The sequence below is a fragment of the Bos grunniens genome, chromosome 8 (genome assembly GCF_055505025.1).
Source record: "Bos grunniens cultivar Pamir isolate PY7600 chromosome 8, Bosgru_T2T1.0, whole genome shotgun sequence".
In the NCBI taxonomy this organism is placed as follows: Eukaryota; Metazoa; Chordata; class Mammalia; order Artiodactyla; family Bovidae; genus Bos; species Bos grunniens.
In genome coordinates, this window is record NC_141172.1 from 61,091,287 (window position 1) to 61,109,927 (window position 18,641).

At 50.1% G+C, this 18,641-nt stretch overlaps 1 protein-coding gene across 10 annotated transcripts in view; it reads left to right on the top strand.

Annotated features, from left to right (window-relative positions):
• CCDC180 (coiled-coil domain containing 180) overlaps positions 1-18,641 on the top strand; it is a 62,509-nt gene that overhangs the window by 8,804 nt on the left and 35,064 nt on the right. For 3 of the 10 annotated variants that reach the window (XM_086415972.1, XM_086415976.1, XM_086415973.1), the window contains 10 exons: positions 516-706; positions 3,626-3,714; positions 5,258-5,367; positions 6,387-6,515; positions 6,623-6,733; positions 6,853-6,948; positions 8,880-9,043; positions 10,799-10,918; positions 15,745-15,824; positions 18,059-18,147. In XM_086415972.1, coding sequence (XP_086272098.1) covers positions 516-706; positions 3,626-3,714; positions 5,258-5,367; positions 6,387-6,515; positions 6,623-6,733; positions 6,853-6,948; positions 8,880-9,043; positions 10,799-10,918; positions 15,745-15,824; positions 18,059-18,147 — 1,179 coding nt within the window. Of the gene's footprint in view, positions 1-515; positions 707-3,625; positions 3,715-5,257; positions 5,368-6,386; positions 6,516-6,622; positions 6,734-6,852; positions 6,949-8,879; positions 9,044-10,261; positions 10,394-10,798; positions 10,919-15,744; positions 15,825-18,058; positions 18,148-18,397; positions 18,581-18,641 lie in introns of those variants that run through there. The other 7 variants (XM_086415974.1, XM_086415975.1, XM_086415977.1 and 4 more) reach the window with 5 other exon arrangements.

Below are 18,641 nucleotides of genomic sequence, written 5' to 3' on the forward strand. Positions count from 1 at the left end.
TGGCATATTTTCTCCTCATTGTTTCTCCATGGGTTTAAAATTTTGAAATCACAATGTATAATTTTCATCATAATTTTCTTTTATGCTCTTAATTACTAGGTTTTGTTGTATATCATATCATAAGCATTTCCTCATGTCATAAAAAATCCTTTGTAAGTCTCATTTTTAATAAATTCCTAACATTGCATTGAATGGAGATACTGGGTTTACTTAACCAATCCCCTATTGTTGGACAGTTCCATTTTTTCAGTTCTTTGTGATTATAAAAAATGATGGGATGCACATCTTGGTTCTCATTAAAATTTCTTAAAAGATGCCCTCCCAAAAATGTCTGAATGACCAACATGGGGAGTAGAGAGCCCTCCTTCATGGGTATCCCCTGGGGTTGAGGGCCTCCCTCAAAGTGCCTTCTTGCTGGCAGGCTCGCACTTGAGCTTCTAAGGTAGCGCAGGCAGCCTGGGTGCTAGGGAGTCTACAGTTCCAGCTGCCTTCACCGGGTTCTTGCATGGATTCAGGTGCAGCTGGTCCGCTCCCTGGCATCCTCTAGGAAGCGAGCTGTGGAGCGTTCCATGATCCCAAAGGATGGCAGGAAGCCCTTGGTGAAGAAGGTGGATGTCCGTGAAGGCGAGATGATGTCTCCTCGGCAGCGGAAGTGGATGCGCAGCCTACCCAATGACTGGACCACAGAAAACCCTGTTCTTTACAGGTAGGTCCTGCTTTCCAGGCCACAACCCCACACACCAGGGGTGGTCAGGATTTTCAAAAACTCAAGAAGAGCTCCCACAAGATGAGTACCAGATGGGAATGAAATCCCAGGTACCTCCTCTGAGAGATGGAAATAATAATAATGTCTACTTTGCAGGGCTGTTTGCTTTTCCTTCTCTCCCTCCCTCTCCCTTTGACAGGCACCAGGTATGCAGATCCCAAACTCCTGGAACTTGAACTCAACAGTAAATAAATAAGCAGGTCTCCCCGAAGATGGAAAGGTTCTGACATCGAGGTCAGGGTGGTGGGGGACAGGAGTCAGGAAACTTCCACTGAAACCAGAGGATGAGGGCAGGGAAGCACAGGGCGAGGCTCTGAGGCAGTACCAGTTTGATCTTCTCCAGAAGAAATCAGCGGGCCTGGGGAGAGGAGTGGGAGATGAGGCCAGGAGAGGCTTGCTGGCCACAGTCAGTATTTTGAACTTCACTGGAGTGACTAGTGAGCAGTGATTTGCATTTTTTTTTAATGGGTACAGGGTTTCTTTTATTCTTTTTTAATTAATTTATTTTAATTGGAAGATAGTTACTTTACAATATTGTGATAGTTTATTCATATATCAACATGAATCAACCACAGGTTTACATGTGTCCCCTCATTCTTGAACCCCTTTCCCACCTCTCTCCCTACCCTTTCCCTCAGGGTTGTTTTTTTTTTTAAAGATTTTCAAGCAGTGGTGTGCAGAATGTGGGGGGCTGCAAGCAGAGGTAGAGAGGCCAGGGAGGAGGCCAAGGTAGTCCATGTCAGCTCTGTAGGGCTGTGAGAGGGTCAGCAGGGCACTTTGGGTTTATTTTGGAGGCAGAACCCAGGGCACCAGGTGACAGATTGGGTGGGAGAAGAGGGTTCCTGAGAGTCCTAGGTCTCTGGCCTGAGTCCTTGGATGGACAGCCATTCCCTGAGATGGGAGCCAGTGGGGTGGAAGCAGGGAGCTGAACTTGAGATTCCCAAACATGCCATTTCAGCTCCCTGAGCTCACACTCCTCAAGTAGGAAGAAAGGAAAAGGAGGGGTTGCATTTTCCTCGGTGGGGGGCACTTTGGAGAATGTAGCAGGAGCTGAGCTGCCCCTAGGTTCTTTCATCTCTGCACCAACCATAAATGCTTCTCAGGTGTGGGACTTTGGGACAGGGAGTCAGTCCAGCTCTATCTGCCTTTGTGTTCCCTTTAACCTTGTTGGAGCAGGGATTGACCCACTGCTGGGTGAAGGTCTCTCCCCTGCCCTGCCCTTCGAGTCTCTCCAGGCAAAGTTCCCCTACAGCTTCTGAGACTCAGCACCCTGCACTGTTGGGCAGACCCATTAGCTGCCCAGGCACAGACAGGAGGTCAGCACTCTCCAGCCCATGTCCCTGATGCCCAATGCAAGGATCCAGAGGCACAGACAACTGGGACCTGACCATGATCCCCCCATCTCCCAGGGTGACAGTCTTGCAGCCTGATTATAACTCTGGATCCTTTAAAGGACAGGCTCCTCTCCACTGACCTCTTCTCTATTAGGCCCAGGGTCTTCTGAAGTCTCCCTGTGCTTCCCGAAGGTCCCCTTTTCCCCTAGTTTAGGCTTGAACCACCCATCATCCCCATAACTGGATATGACATCAGTTAGGAGCTCTTTGCACCCACAGGACAGTATTTGGGGAAAGGTACTTCTCATGGAGGGTGCTGACATTGTGCCAGCTTCCTGGTGCCGACTAGGTCCACTCTGCTGTGGATGTGAATCCAGAGCACAACTCCCTGCCCAGGAAGAGAGATGTGTTTATAACCAACCAGGCCCTGCTACCCTCAAAGTGACTGAGGTCACTAACTCAGCATCAGCACCTCTCTGAGGGCCTTGTCCCCTTCTTGAAAATTCAGCTAGCTAAACCAGTCAACTTGTGCATTCATTCACCCAGGACAGGACATCTGGGTGAGTGGAAGAGGAACTTGGGGTACGGGTAGATCACCACTAGCATAAACCAGGTCCCCAGGTTCACGGATTAAGTGACCAAGAAGCCAGAGCCATAAGCAGCTCCCATAGTCGGGGTACCCTGGCTGCAGTGCAGCTGCCTTGGTCCAGAGGCATTTGGTTGACAAAGTTGAGAGATTCGCCTCTGGAGAGTCAGCCTGGGCCCCATCAGCTGCCGCCCTGCAGTCTCCCTTGGTGGTAGGTGTACATGAGGACTGCATCAGACAATGTCTGAAAAGTGCTTCACAGCAGGTGTTGCTGAGAACTGCATTTCTGGGGCACTTATCCTGTGGACAGCACATTCCAGGATTTTCATTCCAAAGCTGAGGTTGTGCTCACCCATCCTGGTCCTCCCTGCTGAGACAGTTTGTTCTGGGGTCCCAGCTTTCTGCTCCCTCACCCAAACTCTGTGGATCATGGACCTGGGCATCACAGGCAGGGATCTGGGAATCCCAGGGCCAGTTTGTCCAGGGACTTCCCTCCTGCATCGCCTACCCTGGACAATGGGGTCACCCCAGGTGCCTCATCTAATGGGTTGCTGAAGAAGCAGATGAGGGCCTGCTGAACGCTGAGCCTCGGTCCAGCATTCCCAGGCTGACCAACCCCCCCAGTGGCCCTCAGTTTCCACATGTGGAAGGTGGCTCATGCCCACCACCCACACTCGGTGTGCAGCCAAAACGGAGCAAGCTCCCTGAGGCAGGCCCCTCTTCTCATCTGAGGACGGTGGTGTGTCTGCTGGCAGCAGATACCCTGGCAGTGTTTGCTGGGGGCACGTCCTCGGGGCATTCTGGAATTGGGTGTTTTTACACCAATAATAACCCCAGGATATTGCCAATTCCCAGGGTCTCTGTGGACACTGAGAGCTACCCTGGAGGGGGTGGTGAGGGGCCCCTGGGGGTCAGTGTTTTCCTCTGCTTGTGTCTCAGGGAAAAGCAAATAGCCAAAAAGGAAAAAGCTCAAGAGAGTGAGAACGCCATCGACGCCAGAGAAGTCCGGGGCCTCATGGACACCATTGGTGAGCCTGTGTTCAGCTGTGAGGGCAGAGAGTGCTCCGTGGGGAGCTCCTGGGAGCTCTAATGTAGAAGCACCTGCAGGTCCCACTGTTCCTCTGCTCAGCCTCATAGGAGGCCATCTCCCTGGACCCTCTCCTCTGGATCTTTCCCCGCACCTCCTCCCCTCAGCCTGTCCCCTGAACTTCCTCCCCTCAGCCTTGTTTCTGAACCTCTTCGCCTCAGCCTTGTCCTCTGGGTCTTTCCCCTGAACCTCCTCTCCTCAGCATTGTCCCCTGAACCTCTTCCCCTCAGCCTGTCCCCTGAACCTCTTCCCCTCAGCCTTGTCCTCTGGGTCTTTCCCCTGAACCTCCTCCCCTCAGCCTTGTCCCCTGAACCTCTTCCCCTCAGCCTTGTCCTCTGGGTCTTTCCCCTGAACCTCCTCTCCTCAGCCTGTCCCCTGAACCTCTTCCCCTCAGCCTTGTCCTCTGGGTCTTTCCCCTGAACCTCCTCTCCTCAGCCTTGTCCCCTGAACCCTTGTCCCTTGAACCCTTGTCACCCTTTCCCCTGGACCTTCTCCTCAGTGCAGGGAGCTGGGGGAGGAAGGGGGCCGCCTGCACAGGGAGCACTGACTGATGAGACCAGTTGGTAAAGGGTGTACTGTAGCTCGATTTTCTGTGATTTCAGGGAAGGATCTTTCAGTTGACATTGCCTTCCTTCACACCTTCACACACACATTGTACTTCCCTGGTGGCTCAGATGGTAAAGCGTCTGCCTGCAATGCAGGGGACCCAGGTTTGATCCCTGGGTCAGGAAGATCCCCTGGAGAAGGAAATGGCAATCCATTCCAGTACTCTTACCTGGAATATTCCATGGACAGAGGAGCCTAGTGGGCTACAGTGCATGCGGTTACAAAGAGTCAGAAATGACTGAGTGACTTCACTTTCTTTCTTTCTTTTCCTTCATACCACATTACCCTAGTTTGACTTTATCCCGATATGGAAGCTCTTTTTCCTTGTGATTAAAAAAGTAGTACTTGCTCAATATAGAAAAACAAAGGAAAGAGATAAAGCAGAAAGTGAAAAGTCCACCTTCACAGTAGCACGCATTCTCTTCCCAAGAGTGTCCACTGCCCAAGAGACCACATAGTGTCCAGGGTCCCACAGGTATTCAGGGGACAGCAGGGCACAGGGAAATAGAACCTGCCTCTCAGCTTCATCCCGAGGAGTAATTGACTTAGAACAAGACCTAGCGAGTGGTAAGTGCTGGTAAGTGTCAGTAATTCTTATCTGTGTATGTATTTTCTTCTATAAAACTTTTAATTAAAACCTAGATGGCCCTATTCTATACATACCATTTGGAACATTTTTCCAGCATTCAGTTGTATGTGCAAGACTTAATTCCCTATAGCACTTAAGGATCACCTTCTTTCTCCTTAAGACTCTGATACTGCTGGCCTGCTTTGGGGATGGGCATCTCCTGAACCCAGGCACTTGCCGTCTTCCCCTGGGTGCTCTGACCTCACCTTGACGCTCTGAGGGCAACCTCATCACCTCTGTTGTTCTCTAGTTCCTGAGAGGATCAGCAGCACCACCTTTCAAAAGCAAGGAGATTCCAAGAGGAGGGGCTACGAGAGTGCCCTGGCGAGCTTTAAGGAGGAGATCGCTCAGATTGGGATGGTGAGAATTTTCCCTCTCACTCCCCTTCTGTTCCTGGGCGCCTCCAACGGGAGGGTGGGCTCTGTACAGCACCCACTGCCCCTCCCCCCAGGTCCTCAGTGGCTCACCACAGTGTAGACGGAATGGTGTAGACAGAATTGCAGGAGTCATGTTTGGATGGCTCATGGCAAGTGCTGATGGTGAGCACAGCCCTATATGTCAGGTACTCTTACAGCCCCCATTTTACAGGTGAGGCCCAGAAAGTCCTGCCTGATTTGGCACATAAGGGCCAAGTGGGAATTGGACTCTAGGTCTGATGCTTAAGCCAAGTCTTGGATCACCCTGCTCAGTCCTGCTAACAATGGGCCAAACGTCCTGCCCTTAGGCACTGCCCTTACTTGGCTCCCCATTCCTTTCCAGAGACCTTGTCTGTAACCAGACTGATCCCTGGAATATTCCCTAAAGAGACCTTTTTTGCCCTTTTGGGTCCATATCTCTAGGCCCTAAATCACACTCTCCACTTTCTGTGTGAATTCCCTGGATCCTGGGAGATGGCTGTAGACCCAAAGCACCAAGAAGGCATTCTTCCAGCCTGCTCATCACTTTTCTAATAAATCCCAACTGGACGTGAGCTCTGCTCTCACCATGAGCTCTGTGCCTGTGGTCACACAACCTAACTGAGCCTCAGTTCCCTCATCTGAAGTACTCTTGGAATTATTTCTTAGGCCACTTCTTTAATGAATACTTGTTGAGCACCAACCACAGGCCAGGCATAAGGTCAGCACCTACTTCACAGGCTGTGATGAGGACCAAGTGAGTCTGAGGACAAGGGCTCACACATGATATGTGTCCCAAATGGTGCTGCCCTTGTGCTATGGCTGGGAACAATGAGTAAACCTTAACTCTTTAGGTCTAGTTACGAGTTACTATTTTTGAGAGGGGACCACAGCTGGCGCTTCCCTACTATAGGGTTGGGGAAGAGTCCTTCCTGTCCCAGAGGTGTTGATACCATAGCCCTCGCCCTCCCTGGCCTCTTTTAGGAAATGGAACCTCTCATCTTGGAACCAGGAGCACTTCTTTTAAAAAAGCTGGCTGAGTCTGATGAGGATGTGAACAATCTCTTCAAAAAGGTGGAAAACGACAGCAACCTCGAAGACTACACCATCCAAGTAGGCGTCTCCCTCATGGTGGGGCCTGCCCCGCCTGTGTCCGCTCCTGCTCCTCCTTCCCTGTGTCCCACCCATTCTCAGAGTCCAACCCAAACTTCTCTGCACAGACCCTGTTGGAGCTGAGGGATCAGGTGGCCGAGAAGTTCCTGTTGCAGAAGCAGGAGATCAAGGAGCTGGATGAGACACTGCACTCACTTGAGTTCTCCCGGGTAGATAAAGTGAGCTTGCCTCCAGATGGGCTCTGGGTGACTGTCGCTTGTGCAATTTATGGGGCATCACCTGTTTTCAGTCCTCTAGGAGAAGAGAGTCACTCACTGTGGTGCCTTGTCATTTCTAGCTAAAAAGCGTGTTGAAGAAATATGTGGAAATCATAGAGAAAACTTCCTACCTCATGCAGCCCGACGTGTATAGGCTGATCAATAAAGAAGCCATGGTGAGTGGTTTTCACGTGAACGGGATCAGCCTGCAAGAGCAGGACCACAGGATGCCCTAGAGCCTGGGTCTCAGCAATGATGGGCTTCTCGTATGTAACATTTCCAAGTAACTCAGGTTGGCCACTTGAGTTCAGAACCAGAGTCTTTGTTAAGTATTTCCAATGGAAATCCCTGCAGTACATTTTGTACTTCCCTGCCGTGTTCATCCCAGTGAACCTAATACAGTGTCAGCAGTTTGACCGACGCTGATTCTGCGAGCACCTTCGGGGCTGTGTCTCAGCTGCCATGTGCAGTGCAGTGTGTGACAGAAGCATGGTCTCACAGCTGTTGTGGACTCAGGGTGGTGTGTGCACTCATGAGTGACCTCAGGATGCTCTGTATGTCCAGTCTTTCCAGTGGTTCTTGTCTGTCCTCCTGCTGTCTGTCAGTGCCTGTTGCTGAACCATGCCTGCCCCTCTGGCTCTGTTCCCACTGCTTCACTGTCCACACCCCAGCCTCCCCCAAATGCTTCCTTTGGGATTAAAAACAAACAAACAAACAAGAAAATCAATGTTATTTATGACAGGACACTTCTTCTGGCTACTCAGAGGCACATTTTCTTATGTGGGTTTCTGGGTCTGGTGCAGAAAGCTGGGCTTGTCAGGTAACGGCCCTCCTGGCAGCACGCAGAGTAGAAGCAGCACAGTGTTCAGAAACACAGATGGGTGCCAGCCCAGGGGTGTGCCTTGGGGTCCTGGACAAAGCGTGGACAGGGAGTAAGCACAGGCCCCCTCCTCCACGGTCCAGACATGAATGCTCCCCAAATTGCTGCACCTGGAACTCCGTGTCCGTAAAATGAGGACAGTGATACTCAGGCATCTGAGTATCACAAGATAGTGCTTGTTGGGAGGGCTACATGAGAGGGCTCAGCAGTGGCTTTCATTTGAGACATGCAAGAGTTCCTCACTTTGAATTAACCACTTGCTCGACTAGGTGTGTCAGAGTTAGCAGTCTTCCAGTTACATTTCAGCGTTTGACTTCACTAGGCTTATCGTCCACGGAACAACCGGTGCTTTCTCCTTGCTCTGTGTGCATCTATGTCTTTTAACTCCAGCAGTACCCTGTGCTGTGAAGAGCATCATCTTCACATTATGGCTACAGATATGGAGGTTCAGGAAATACTTGCCAACGCCCCCCAGCTAGGAACAGCTGGCATCAAACCTCAGCTCCCAGTGGAATTTCGGTGCTGGAATTTCTGCCCGCTGTGTATAGCAGTTCTCAGCCCTGCTCCAGGGCAGTGCACAGAGGGCTCTGGGACATGTATGGAACATTTTTGGCTGTTCCAGTCCTTGGGGACATGGGAGAGGCTAGTCTCATTGGAGGGACTGTGGAGGCTGGATGGCAGATGAGTACCACCCAGTGAAGAATCATCTTCACTGCCATGCCCTCGTGAGGACTGCTGGGAGGACTGCTAAAGAGTGTTCTAGCTCTGACCTTATTTGGTCATTGGGTACTGGTTCTCCTCACAACCATGTGTGACTCGTCCCTGGTAACATGAGCATTCTGTTGTTGGAGCAAATTTATAAAAAGAACAGCTAGACACTGAGAGCCCACTGAAGTGCTTAACTCTAATGAATTTAGAATCACCTTTTTAAACAGTATGAGATGGCCTTGGAGCTGGGTTGAAACTCACCTGACCAGGATTCACTGTTAAGCCTTCAGGATAGACCCTTGTCGCTGTCTGTAGCTGCTGAGCCCTGGGCAGCTTCCTTGAGTGCCCGGTGACCTCCCCTCCCCAGTACTCCTCAGATGCTCCCGCCACCCTGCTCGGCACTCAGCCCACAGCTCACCCGGCCCCTCTCCAGCTGCCCACCACCCCTCTTCTACTGAGCCTTGTTCTGACCTTGGAGAGCCCCCGCTCCATCTAGAACCTGCCCACCTGTGACCGCAGATCATAAACCACGCCCTGCTGGGCAACCGGAGGGCTCTCGCCAAGCTGTTCGTCAACCTGATGGAAGCCAGGCTGCAGCAGGAGCTTGATAGCCACCGCCGCTGGCAGGGCCTGATGGATGCCTGGAAGGCTCTCAAGAAGGAGTATCTGGTGCAGGATTTCAGGTCAGTGGCTGCCCACACCACAGAGGCTCTCCCCCACCCACCCTGCGCCCCCACCAGCGTGGGTCAGTGAGCAGAGTGCGTTCTCCCTTCCTTTGTCATTACTTTAAAATGCGGTTGCTTTTTCTGATGGTAAAAGTAATAGGTGCTTTTTTTTTTCCCTTAGAGTCAAAATAGATACAAGTATAAGGAAAAATTAAAAGTCACCATTAATTTCTCATCACAGTGAGAAGCGCAGCTGATATTTTGGTATTATTTTCTTCCAGGCTTTTTTAGACCCATACTGCGTGTGTAGATTTGTATCTTATTTTCTTCATACACATTTTCTCATATGCATCTTCTTGAAAATGAAAGTGTTATTCACTCAATCGTGTCCGACTCTTTGTGACTCCATGGAGTATATAGCCCACCGGGCTCCTCTGTCCATTGGATTCTCTAGGCAGGAATACTGGAGTGAGTTGTCATTGCCTTCTCCGGGGTCTTCCCGACCTGGGGATCAAACCTGGGTCTCCTGCATTACAGCTAGATTCTTTACCATCTGAGCCACAAGGGAAGCCCAAAAAGGAAAGTGAAATTCGCTCAGTCGTGTCCAACTCTTTGTGACCCCATTGACTATACAGTCCATGGAATTCTTCAGGCCAGAATACTGGAGTGGGTAGCCTTACCCTTCTCCAGGGGATCTTCCCAATCCAGAGATCAAACCCAGGTTTCCCGCACTGCAGGTGGATTCTTTACTAGCTGAAGCCCACTGTACAAGTGGTTTGAAAATGTTAGCCTGATTACCTGCCCACTGTCCACTCTTTACTGTTACTGGGCCAAGGAGAATGGCCATCCCTCAGGCTTGGGCCACTTCCCACCCTGTGGGAGCAAGTTTCACTTCTGGGAGGGAGGGTGAAGAGAGGGCCTATCTCCAAGCTTCCCCCATCAGGTGGCACTTTTGTTAATACTGACACAAAGGCCATGGAGGTTTTGGCCAGCAAAGAAGGCTTTCTTTTGCTAAGAAAGGGAGACTTGGAACCAAGATGTCTAAAGTCACCAGAGAGTATCTGTCTGTGCTGTAGGTGTGGTGGCAGGAGGCCCGCTGTCCACCCACATTTCTAAATGGAGACCACTGGAGTCTGACTCTAGGATGGATGGAGAAGTGTACCGAGGTCTGACTGCCCCTGTATTTTCTTTGTGACCTTGGTCAAGGGCTTAAACATTCGCAGGCTTTGTCTGCAGATACTATGATGGACTGGTGACGGTTTCGGTGATGATCAACAAGATGCTCTATGGAAAGTACCTGGTCCAGGCCTGGGCTTGGATCTGGGAGGTTCAGACATCAGTAACCATCATGGACAGTGATGGGAAGAGGTGACATTTACTGGGCATTTCCCAGGAGTGAGGCATGGTGCTAATGGTTTTGCTCGCATTATCTGGTAGGGTCCTCACAAGTACCACTTGAGGAAGGTATTGTCATTACCTTGACAGAAGAGGAAACCAAGTTTCAGGGAAGGGGCGACTTGTCCAAGGTCACAGAGCTGGAGGCAGCAGTCAGGACCCACACCTGAGCTGTGCCTGCCGACCCCTCTGTTCTTCCCTCCCTCACCCTCCCTCCCTCTCTTCCCTCCTTTCCTGTATCCCTGGGGCCTGGATGTGGGGAAGGGGTTGGGAGTGGTGTCAGGGTGCTGAATGTTCTTACCGTGAGTCTCATGCCTTCTCTCCCACCCACCCTGCCCCTCCTCTTCTGTCCATGGTCCAATGTGTCTGGACACCCAGTGAGTTCATGGCCAGTGAGAGAATCCAGACTCCTCCGGCTGTGAAGAAAGAGCTTGAGACCATGATGAAGAACCAGAGCAGCCTGCAGCAAAAGCGACTGGACCATCTGTGCACCATCTGGTACAGCAGGAGGGGAGGGCCCTCTGGGGAGGGGCACCTTTGGGGGTCCATGGGGGAGGCAGGCAGAGTCCTTACTGCTGACTTTTCTCTTGAGGTGTTATCCTCCAGACCAGGCCATCTCCCAGTTCTCTGGCCCTGGGCTGGTCACCTGGCTCTACGTTCTGGGGTGTCCCAGCCCCAGTGGCAACAGGGAATGTGACACATTTGCTGCAGAAAGAAGTTTAGTGTGACTCTGCCAAAGAGCTTGGAAGGAGGCAGTGGCGATGGGTGAGGTCAGAGGAGAGTGGGGGAGTCGGGGGGGAGCCAGGTCAGGGGGTGGACTTTTTCCTGAGGGCAGTGAGGAATGGAGTGGGTCCATCAGCTCTGCAGTTTGGAGCGTGGATGGAGGGATATGAAGCTGAAGGCCCAGAGGTTGATAAGGAGGCTGCTGTCATCAGACAAGGGACCTGTGAGAGGCTGTGGACAGATGCTTTGCTTAGATTTGTGTTCACCAGCTCTGATCCCATGATAAGCTGCTTGATGGGGGCATGCTGAATGTTCTAGATCTGGAATCCCACAGCCCTGGGAGTCTGTAGCGTCTACCCTCAGCAGCAGGATGGAGCCTGCATGGTCCTGCGAGGCAGAGACATTTCATGTGCTGGAAGCCATGCACCTCACTGGTCCCTTTCATTCTGGTCACTCTGGGATACAGGTTTTTCCTATCACCTCACCACAGGGCCCAAGTTCTCCTAGGATGTTAATGACTGTTAGGACTCTACACAACTCGAGCCAGAGAGACTCCACCAGGATGGGCATCTCCTGCCCCAGGTGCAGCCATATCTTCATGCAAGCATGAAATTGACAAGGTGGATAAAAATCTCAACACAAGGAAAAGTGCTTTTGTTGTTTTCTATGACTCCACTTGGGCTTCCCCAGGTGACGCTAGTGGTAAAGAACCCTCCTGCCAATGCAGGAGCCATAAGAAACGCAGGTTTGATTCATTGGTCAGGAAGATCCCCTGGAAGAGGGTGTGGTAACACACTACAGTATTCTTGCCTGGAGAATCCCATGGACAGAGGAGGCTGGCAGGCTATAGTCCATGGGGTCACAAAGAGTTGGACACAACTGAAGCAAATTAGCACACACACACATGACTTCACTTATTTCTGACATTGAGTCCCTGTTCATAAAGGTGGGAAAAACTTAGTCTTTCTTGGGGATCTTGCCCATCAACAGAAAGCCAAGGAAGCCCACCCAGAGCCAAGCCTGGGGAGTCTGGTCATCAGTGTTTGGTCCACACACGTTGTTGTTGAGTCACTCAGTTGTGTCTAACTCTTTGTGACCCCATGGACTGCAGCACATCAGGCTTCCCTGTCTTTCATTATCTCCTGGAGTTTGCTCAAACTCATGTCCATTGAATCAGTGATGCCATTCAACCATCTCATCCTCTGTCGTCCCCTTCTCCTCCTGCCCTCAATCTTTCCCAGCATCAGGGTCTTTTCCAATGAACTGACTCTTCACATCAGGTGGCCAAAGTGTTGGAGCTTCAACTTCAGCATCAGTCCTTCCAATGAATATTCAGGGTTGATAACCTTTAGGATTGACTGGTTTGATCTCCTTGCAATTCAAGGGACTCTCAAGAGTCTTCTTCAACACCACAGTTTAAAAGCATTACACATGCTACTGGGCAACTGCTGCTGCCTCCACACAGCTGGATGCAGGAATCTTGAGGAGACTGCTCTGAGCCCCTGAGTTCTCCCATCCAGGCAGCCATTTCTTTCCAGAGACCTGGGTCTTGTAGTTGCTCCAGCAGTGCCACCAGGAAGCAGGACCCACCTGCTGGCACTGCCAGGCACCCACCACCCTGCTCTGTCCACCCCTTCCCAAGCCCCTTTCTATTGGGTGAAGAGAGAGTCCTGGTCCACAGCATCCTCTTCCTCCCCAGGGCTCTCTGACCAGTCCCTCAAATGCCTGCTCCTCACCAATGCTCTCGACTCCCCTAAGCACTTAGACTTTTGCAAACCAAATGCAGAAAGAGTTCTAGGCTGATGTCTTTTCTGCCCCAGCACATCCTTCATACAGGCTGTGAATGTGGATCTGGCTGCTGCCCAAGTGGAGTGGAAAGTTGGGGCCAAGCACATGGAGAAAAATGCGTCCTTTGATGCTTCTGGCCACAGCTGGGACATACTGTGTAGTGGCAGTGTCTTCAGGCAGCATGTGGAACTGGATGTGTGATAGGACCTGGCTTGGAGGAAGTCGTGGGCAGTTCTAGGATATCAGAAGCAAGAGCACATTTATAGGACATACGACCCAGCAGTGGGGATATATAAAAAGGTGAAGTCAGGACATAATTCCAGTGTCTGGAAGCATTGCAAACACATACAACTTAAAGGTAAAGTTGCAAAACTTTGATCCCAGAAATCCAGTGAGTGTCAAGCGAAGGTTTGGGTTTGTGGTGTTTATGCAAACAGGTCTGGACAGCTCCTACGAAGCACACCATGTAGACCCCACTTATTTCTCCTTGGCCTATCAGCAGCTAGGGAGCCTTCTAATCAAGCCTGAGGAGCTGTCCAGGGAACTAACTGCCTCACGTGGGGCCTCACGCAGGCCCCACATCCCATCCCAACCCACGGCTACAGGCCTTCCTCTGGAAACCCCAGAGTCCCAGACACCCAGTAAGAACCTTTGTTCTGGCTCATGCCAGGCGCTCTGTAGGCTTGTGGGTAGTGATGGCAGAGGGGTTGGGAGTTTTATTAAGATTCTCAGGGTCTCTCCCAGGAGAATTCCCATGGATTTTCTTGGACCCAATAAATACATGTGCATATAATTTTTTAAAATGAAATTTTCATTTTGGATTAATGTTAGATTTATAGAAAATTACAAAGAATAACACACAGAATTCCTATATATTCCTAATCCAGTTTCCCTAGTGTTGTCATCTTACCCTTCCTCTGGATGCTTGTCAACACTAAAATTAACTTTGATGCATTTTCATTAACTATACAACACACTTTTTTGAATTTCACCAAGTTTTCCATTAATATCCTTTTTCTGTTCCAAGACCCAGTCTAGGACACCACATTGCATTTAGTACAATGTTTAAACTTGAGATCATGCCCTGCACACTCTTATATTTCCCTTTTGCTCTTTCAGTTCAGTTCACTCAGTCGTGCCCAACTCTTTGCAGCCCTATGGACTGTAGCACTCCAGGCTTCCCTGTCCATCACCACCTCCCGGAGTTCACCCAAACTCATGTCCATCGAGTTAGTGATGCCATCCAACCATCTTATCCTCTGTCGTCCCCTTCTCCTCCTGCCTTCAATCTTTCCTGGCATCAGGGTCTTTTCCAATGAGTCAGCTCTTCACATCAGGTGGCCAAAGTATTGGAGCTTCAACTTCAGCATCAATCCTTCTAATGAATATTCAGGACTGATTCCTTTAGGATGGACTGGTTTGATCTCCTTGCAGTCCAAGGGACTTTCAAGAGTCTTCCAACACCACAGTTCAAAAGCATCAGTTCTTCGGTACTCAGCTTTCTTTATAGTCCAGTTCTCACATCCATACATGACTACCAGAAAAACCATATCTTTGACTAGATGAACCTTTGTTGGCAAAGTAATGTCTCTGATTTTTAATACTCTGTCTAGGTCTGTCATAGCTTTTCTTCCAAGGAGCAAGTGTCTTTTAATTTCATGGCTGCAGTTACCATCTGCAGTGATTTTGGAGCCCAGGAAAATAAAGTCTGTCACTGTTTCCATTGTTTCCCCATCTATTTGCCATGAAGTGATGGGACCAGATGGGACCAGATGCCATGATCTTCGTTTTTTGCTCTTTATTATCCCACTCTAAGTAGGCTGCCCAAGACCATCTTGGGCTACATGTCTTGTCTTGGCATAATTGTTCTTAGCATCCCCCTTTCACTGTCAAAATATTCTAATGTGGACAATAAATAATATGTCATATTCATTTTTTCCACACCACTAAATACCACCTGAAACTTAGTGACTTAAAGCAGCCAACAATCATTTTTTGCTTCTCATGATTCTGTGAGCCAGCTGGGCAGTTTCCCTTGGCTGGGGCTAGATGGTCCAGGATGGCCTTCCTCCTGTGTCTGGAGCCTTGGGTGGGACAGCTGAGGCCTCTCTCCACTTGCTCTCGCCCTCCAGGAGGCTAATCCAGGCTTATAGGCATGGTGGTGGTGCTGGTGCTGGGTTAGAGCTCCCTGCAACAAGAGAGGGCAAGCAGAAGTCTCAAGCCTCTGCTGAGACTGGTAAATATGCTGAGACATATTTACTAGTGTCTCATTGGCCAAAGCAAATCTCATGGCCAAGCCCGGAACCTGGGATGGGGAAATAAACTCGACCTCCTGGTGGGAGGACCTAACAATGTTGACAATTTTTCAATCCGCCACATTCTTTTTAGTGACTACAGTAAAGAATCATGTATTTTATTTAAGAAATTCCCTATTGTTAGATATGAATGTTGTTTTTTATTTTTTGAGTGTTTATAAACAGAACTGTTAAGCAACTGTCTTAATGCATAAACTTTGTATATGTTTTATATTGTCTCTGATTGGGTTCCTTGAAGTGGATTCCTGGGTTGTGTGATATAAACCATTTTTTTCCCCATTAGGAAAATTCAGTTTTATTCTAAGTAACAAGCTCACTGATATTAATAGACCTTTTCATGACATATGTTTGGCACCAGAAAATCCCCAACAAGTCACGTATTTCTTCAGTATCTGTGTAGATACTCCTCTGGACCATTGTTCCTTGAAGATGCTACCAGTCTTGGTCAGTGAGTGTTTTACTCAAGCGTGGCTTACGTGTCACACCTTCCTTCCCCAGTGACCTCCTGCCCCCCAATTACAGCAAAGCTCAGCTGATGGAATGGCGTTCTTCTCTCGACTCGTTGAACAAGCACATCGGTGAGTGAGGTCTGTGGGATCCCACTCGGGTCTCTCCAGAGCTCTGTTCAAGCAGTAGCTTTGTAGCCGTTTCAGTCTGTCGGCTAATTGTTTATGTCAGGGTCTATTAGAAGCTCAGAAATAGGTGGCAGGTCACTCCTGGGGAAGATGGGTGGCGGGGGAGTGGAGGGAAGAGTAAGCTCTGGGGGTCCATATCGGATCCCAAGTTCTTACCTGGAAGAGTCCCCCTCCTCCCACCATCTCCCACATCCCTGCCCAGCCCACAGCCATGGCAGCCCCACGCTCTGACCCCTGACCATAGCATGAGCTAGAGGGGTGACTCCAAGGCCAGATCCTGCGTGTGTGAGGTGTGCTGTCCCTGCCATGTGACCTAGGGGAAGTCATGGCCTCCCTCAGTCTCACATTCCTCTTCAATAAAGTAGGGATCTCAGGAGTAATAAAGATACCTACCTTGTGAGGTTAACATAAGAAACACATACAGTCCTGTGGTCCAGTTGTAGTTTAGTGCCTGGCTTATTTGGCGCTCAAGAATAAATGGTAATATTTAGAAATTCTCTATAACCAGGGTCCTCAAACTCCAACCCATCATCAGTAAATAAGTTTCACTGGGACACAGCTCTGCTCATTTGTTTACATGCTGTCTCTGGCTGCTTCTGCTCTGTAACAGCAGAAATGAGTGGTTGCGGCAGAGACTGTATGGCTCTCAAAGCTGGAAATATTTACTATCTAGCAGAGTTTGCCAAGTCTTACTGTAGAATATACATAATACTTTCATCTCCTTTGAGATAACCCAGTGAAGTCAGTGGTGTCATTGCCCCCTATGATGGAGAAAGATTCAGAAGCACAGAGAGGTGAAGCATCCTGCTCAGGGTCACACAGCTAAGGAAATGTCACAGCTGGATTTGACCTGACTGCTTTGGTTAGTAGTACCCACCACTGCTCCCAGGACTCTCAGGGTTATAATTCTAAAGATATTATAATTGTATTATAACACCAAAGGTAAGAGCCCTGAGACCCTAAATAATAGCAATAGCTGCCATTCATTGGGCACCGCCTAGGAGTAAGCAAGGTGCTGGGCCCTGGTAACCAGTGGAGTAGATCTCTCTCGGGTGCCTCCAGTCCAGACCACGCAGGATGTTATAGCAGGGAGTGAACAAGTGACCAGCTACTTTAATTTAGATTTGGGGCATAGCCTGGTTGAGGGTTATGTAAGACCTTGCCAAGGAAGTGACCATCCAATTGAAACCTACAAGGCGAGTACGAGTTAGATACGTCCAGGGGTCAGGGTAGCTTTCCAAGCCAGAAGACTAGTATGTGGGGAGGCTGAGAGGCCAAACAGAGCTGGGACCTTTGGGGAAAAAGAGAAGAGGCCAGAGGGCCAGGCTGTGCTGGCCACATGGCCGCGTGTGAGAGGCTGAACTTCATCCTGAAGGCAGTGGGAACCCAGTGGAAGGTTCCAAGCTGGGAGTGATAAGGTTGGTAGGGGGCAGATCAGAAGGGAACAGAAACAGAAGCACAGAAACCCTGGAGAGGGGGTCTTCATCACACTGATTTCCTAGGAGGGGTGGGGATGTGCTGGCCTAGACGGTGGCCCTGGAGATGGCAGAAACCAGCTTTACAGCATCTCGTCACCAGTTCCACTGCACATCCACCCTCCCCAGTGTCCTCACTGCCCCCTAAGCTCCCTCCTCCCCAGCCCTTGTCAAGGAACAGCCACCACACCATCTCTGGGTCATCTTTCAGTTTCTGGAACTGACAGGAGCATTAAACTTCAGTTCCTTATCTTAGAAACCAAGAGTCACACTGAGGTGACTATAAACCAGAAACAGTAGGGAGGAAGAAGAGGAGAAAGATCAGTCGGTCACATTCCGAATGTTCTGGTCCAATCACTTCTTGAGGGATTCATCCCAGACATGATCTGTAAATGCTCTTAATTTGCACCTTGTTACTGTTCTGTCGCTCAGGACAACTACCCTGAAAGAGTTTCATCAGCCTTGAAACTGAGTCAGGGGTCAGAATCAGAACAGAAAAATGTGGTTCCTTGTTTGAGGTCCCTATCTTGGGGTACTGAGGACTTTGAGGTGAGGGAGACAGCACCCCCTGATGTAAATGATCCCTGCTCTGGAGGCACTTTTCTGGGGAGAAGCTACTTCCTGAGAAATGGGAAAGCCCTCCTCCTGACCTTCCCTCTTCTGGAAGAGCTGCTGATGTGTTCTTTTTACCCACCCATGGAGATGCCTACCACATGGACTGCATGATGCGGATCCGCTTGCAGTACGAGAAGATCTGGCAGGAGTGCCTAGCCCAAGTGCAGAAGTGCAGGGTGGGTGTCCCTCCCAGCCCTGCCCCTCCACCCTGCAGACCCCGCTTTCCCTCCGCGTTGGTTTCTGGGCATTCTGAAGCTGTTCCCTCAGCCTGGACTCCCTCGTCCCCAGCTGTTCCCACCTACCCCTCCGTGGCCCCCAACCTGACCACCTCCAGGGAGCCTTCCTTGACCCCACAGACAAAATTTAGCACTCTGATCACCTCACCCTTCACTTGACCCTCTGTATCACTTGACTTTATTTATTCAGTGGAGATTATGTCATGGACGTTATTCCACCAGTTCCCTTTTATAAACAGTGCTGCCACTGCTGTCACAGCCAACTTTACTCTCTACCCGCCAGCCTCTGTTCTTCACCCACCCGCCGCTGTTAGAGTGTGAGACAGTGAGACCTCCCACAACCCCCTTCAATGACAAGGTGTGGTTTCCTGAGGTATGAGGACATATTATGTCAAAAGGCCCCTTCCCCGCCTCCTTTGTAAGACTGTTTAGAT